The sequence below is a fragment of the Triticum dicoccoides genome, chromosome 6B, assembly GCF_002162155.2.
Source record: "Triticum dicoccoides isolate Atlit2015 ecotype Zavitan chromosome 6B, WEW_v2.0, whole genome shotgun sequence".
NCBI lineage: Eukaryota > Viridiplantae > Streptophyta > Magnoliopsida > Poales > Poaceae > Triticum > Triticum dicoccoides.
Window position 1 is genome coordinate 80,595,459 of NC_041391.1, and position 4,037 is coordinate 80,599,495.

The window sequence follows — 4,037 nt, forward strand, 5'->3', positions numbered from 1 at the left end:
TGTGAGCCCAACGGCCATGCAGATAAGATATGTTTAATTAGGTCTGGTGTTATTTAGTACGGCGGAAGAGGAAGATCATGCACTGTTTAGCTAAAGGAAGTAGAGAAACAACTGCAGTCCAAACAATGCAAGAGACATCTTTAAAATAACCGCAATCTAAACAAGGTGAGAGACATCTGTTTGCTAGAGGTAGACAAATCGATTACAATGAGCTTTGCAAAGCTCGCCGTGAGTTTACACTGAATGCGAAAAATAATAAAAGGCTAAAAATAAAGCTGCCAGCCGAGAAAGGATTAGAAGCGTCTTTTCCACGAGGTAACATAGTGCACATAAATATCTGAAAGTTGAATGTGTTCAGCCCATGCGCAAGCAGAACTACCGTGGATATCTCGCAAACAATATGAACTCTTGTTCCAAACTATATTGTCTGCTAGTCAATCTTGCTGTGCCTGCTGATAAAGAATTTGCTGCAATATCACCATTTGCCTCAGATCTATCAGTTGATTGAGCAGCTTCCAGTCTCAACTCTACTTGTCTCATTGTTGGTCGTTCTTCCCTTCTTATTTTCACACATTCTACCGCTATTCCAGCGATTTCATGAATTTTGTTGCCACCCTCGCTCATAACTTGTGGATCTAAAATTTGTGAAAAATTGCCTTCGGTATATAAGGTAACAAAATGTGCCACAAGACCATTGCCTTCAGGAGCCATGTAGGTAAATGGCTTCTTTCTTGTCATCAACTCTATAAGCATAACACCAAAGCTATAGACATCACTTTTCTCCGTGAGACGCCATGTGTGCATGTACACCGGGTCAAGATATCCTAGTGTACCTTGCACCATTGTTGTGAGCCCTGATTTTTCCAATGGAATGTACCTTGAAGCTCCAAAGTCTGCTACCTTTGCTGTTAGAGTATCATCCAAAAGTATGTTAGCAGGCTTGACATCTCTATGGATGATAGGTACTATTGCTGTTGAGTGAAGATGGGCAAGAGATTTGGCAGTTTCAGTTGCTATCCGTAGCCTATCATCCCATGACAATGATCTTGGTCCTTCAACATGAAGATGATCATAAAGAGTTCCATTGGATATGAACTCATAGACCAACAGCGGGACTTTTGTTTCAAGGCAGCAACCATACAATTTTACTACATTCCTATGGTTGATTTGTGATAGGATAGCAACCTCGTTAATAAACTCATCAATCTCCCTTTGAACCACCATTTTTGGTTTCTTGATGGCTACAACGTGGAGGTCTGATAAAATACCTTTATAGACGGTACCATGCCCACCACCACCAAGTTCACGTGCTTCATCAAAATTGTTTGTTGCCTTTTCTAGCTCGTCCAAGCTTATGATCATTTTCTCTGCAATATCGGCTCTTTGATATAACAATTGTTGCAACAATTTCCCACGGTTTTGCTCGAAATACTTCTGTTTCAACATTTGTGCCCTCTGATGCTTCAACTTGTAGGAAATAAAGTATGAAGTGACGACCAATAGTATGATGCCGGCCCCACTAGCAACTCCGATAATGATGCTCAAACCTGAAAAAGTACTCATTATTGTTCGTTTTCTCCAGTATTATGGTGTATCCGTGTATGGTGTACGTAAATTGTACACAAGTAGTATTTCTCCAATATATGATACTCCATAAAAATTCTGTATCTAATTAAGAGGGGTAGTAAGTACGTACTACCCTCAGTCTACAATTTAGAATTTACTAAGGAAAAATTCGATATGAATGAACGAAGACAGTGGCAACATATGGGTATATGAGAAGTAGCAATGAAGTTGAGTAGATAATTAATCAGAGAATACCAGATCGACTGCTGAATTAGTGCAGCTGTGTAGAAAAACCAAACTTGTACAATTTGTAGATTACCTTTGAAGGATTTGGGGCGACCACCTAGAGACAAGAGAAAGAACGGTTAAACTGAGGAAGGTTAATTACATATATGCATGTACCTAGAGGTTGGAGCAGTGGTAGTATTTAAGCGACTGAATGGTAACGTACCTTTGCATCCGTCGGTGATGTAGGGGTTGCCGTGGTAGTCCTCGTTGCACTGGCACGTGTAGCCTCTGTTCCCCGGTTTGCAGTAGCTTTGCTCGCTCCGGCAGAGGTCGCGGGCTACCTCTCCAGAACAATCCTGATGTGGCCTCACGTTGGCTGATGAGTCATGATCCAAGACCTCCCACTTTAGAAGAATCGGAACCTCCATATGCACTGTCGACTTTTGGTCCTTTTGACGACGACGACCCTCCCTCATCAGTTTGCTGGTGACTTCCTTTTGTTCGAACCATCCCTCTTCTGCGATGAACACATAACCAGGGAACACTACTTGACTCTTGGGGGTGCTGGTATCAAACCGTTTGAAGAGCAAATCACTAGGCATTCCATCCATAGACTCGGAGATGCGCGCTTGGCAGCAGCTCACGCCGTAGCAGGACTTGCCGCCATTTCCAGCATGGACGTGGCTCGTTGGCCATCTGGCCCAGACATCATCAGTGTCGTTGTCGGAGCAGAAAGCGGCGCATCCACTGATGATGGCCGGATTACCATGGCCGAGAAGTGTCGCTTGCGTGTTGCACCCTGTTAGGATGAGCTCATTGCTGGTGGAAAGCGAGTACGGTGTCTCTCCGAAGAAACGAAAAGGGAATTTGCCCGATACTGGAATGTTCTCACCAGAAAACACCAAGGACGAGTAGGACATAAGGTTGTCGACATGGATGATGCGCATGGTGGTATTGGTAAGCGAGATGTTGACGACCCGGAATTGGCTGTTGCCGAGGAGCTGCAGCCGCGGGGAGTCATCAAGGTCTCTGTTGCACACGAGGCCAAACCCTGGCCGGTAGCAGTTCGACGGACCAATGCCGAATGGGTAAGGCACATCCACACCCCCGCATGTCCTCACGCAAGTACCTGTTTGAAGACAATTAGTTGAGCAAAATAGAGTGGCGCTTGATATCATTATTGAGTTTTGGATAGAAAACATAATAAAAAAATTTAGTTGAAAAACCTAATCAATTGGCAACGTAATTTTAAATGTGATCAAACATCTGTAGCTCGAGCTACATGGTACCCCTTATCTTTGCCATTCATTTCTGCATGGCGATCCATGCAAATACATTTGTCTTTTTTATTTCTCTCAAACGGCACAACATATAAACTTCAAATTTTGCAGAACAACAATACGTTCTAACTACAATATGGAAAAAAACTTTCAGATTTTTTCACACATTTTAAATACTTAAAATAATAGTTTTAGTAAAAAAATATATCATTTTGTATATTTATATCAGACCAAAAAATCTGAAAGTTTTTTCACACATTAAAGTTATAATGTTTGTTCGATCTGCAAAGTTTGAAGTTCATATGTTGTTTCATTTGAGGCAAACAAAAAAGAGAAATTTTGATATGTAAGTTAGTTGGACAACACTAATCTCAAAGCAAGGCTAGATGATTGAGGATAAGAGGTTACATGTAGCCTGAGCTACACGGGGACTTTCTGTTTCAAGTTTTTCACTAGTTTTTGACAGCTGGCTACGTAGAAAGCTGAGGTTTGGACATCATCACTCTCTAAAACATAACTTTAGTAATTAATTATATCCTAAAGTACATAATAATTCCAAAAGAAAATGCATACTACGGACGCTATTTTTGATACAAAATTTTGCATCTGATTACTTTGAACTATCTAATCCAATTTTTTTTTAATACTAGTAGTCAATTTTTATAACATTTTTACCAATGTCTGAAATAAAAACGCTTTTAGGTGGTGGATGAAGAGTTTACTTAAAATGTTATGCTGATGTGAAGCAAACTCTATTATAACATGAGTTAGTACGAACCCTATATGGTAACTATAAATGAATAATATATGCAAGTTCCAAATAACCCGACAACTTTTTTAATGCACAATAGCCGGCCATAGGTACATGTGAAATTTGATTAATGATAAAAAGTAATCATCTACGAGCGGTGGAAAAAATGTCTCCTACTTACAAATAATTTAAGATTTTGTTGTCCGCTCCTC

The 4,037-nt window shown here is 40.5% G+C and overlaps 1 protein-coding gene across 1 annotated transcript in view; it reads right to left on the reverse strand.

The window, feature by feature from the left end:
* Positions 1-204: 204 nt before the first annotated feature.
* The window catches only part of LOC119320786 (wall-associated receptor kinase 5-like), a 13,210-nt gene continuing 9,377 nt past the window's right edge, over positions 205-4,037 (reverse strand). The window contains exon 4 of the mRNA XM_037594732.1: positions 205-1,558. Within this exon, the coding sequence (XP_037450629.1) occupies positions 376-1,558 (1,183 nt within the window). The 3' untranslated portion in view covers positions 205-375. The remainder of the gene's footprint in view (positions 1,559-4,037) is intronic.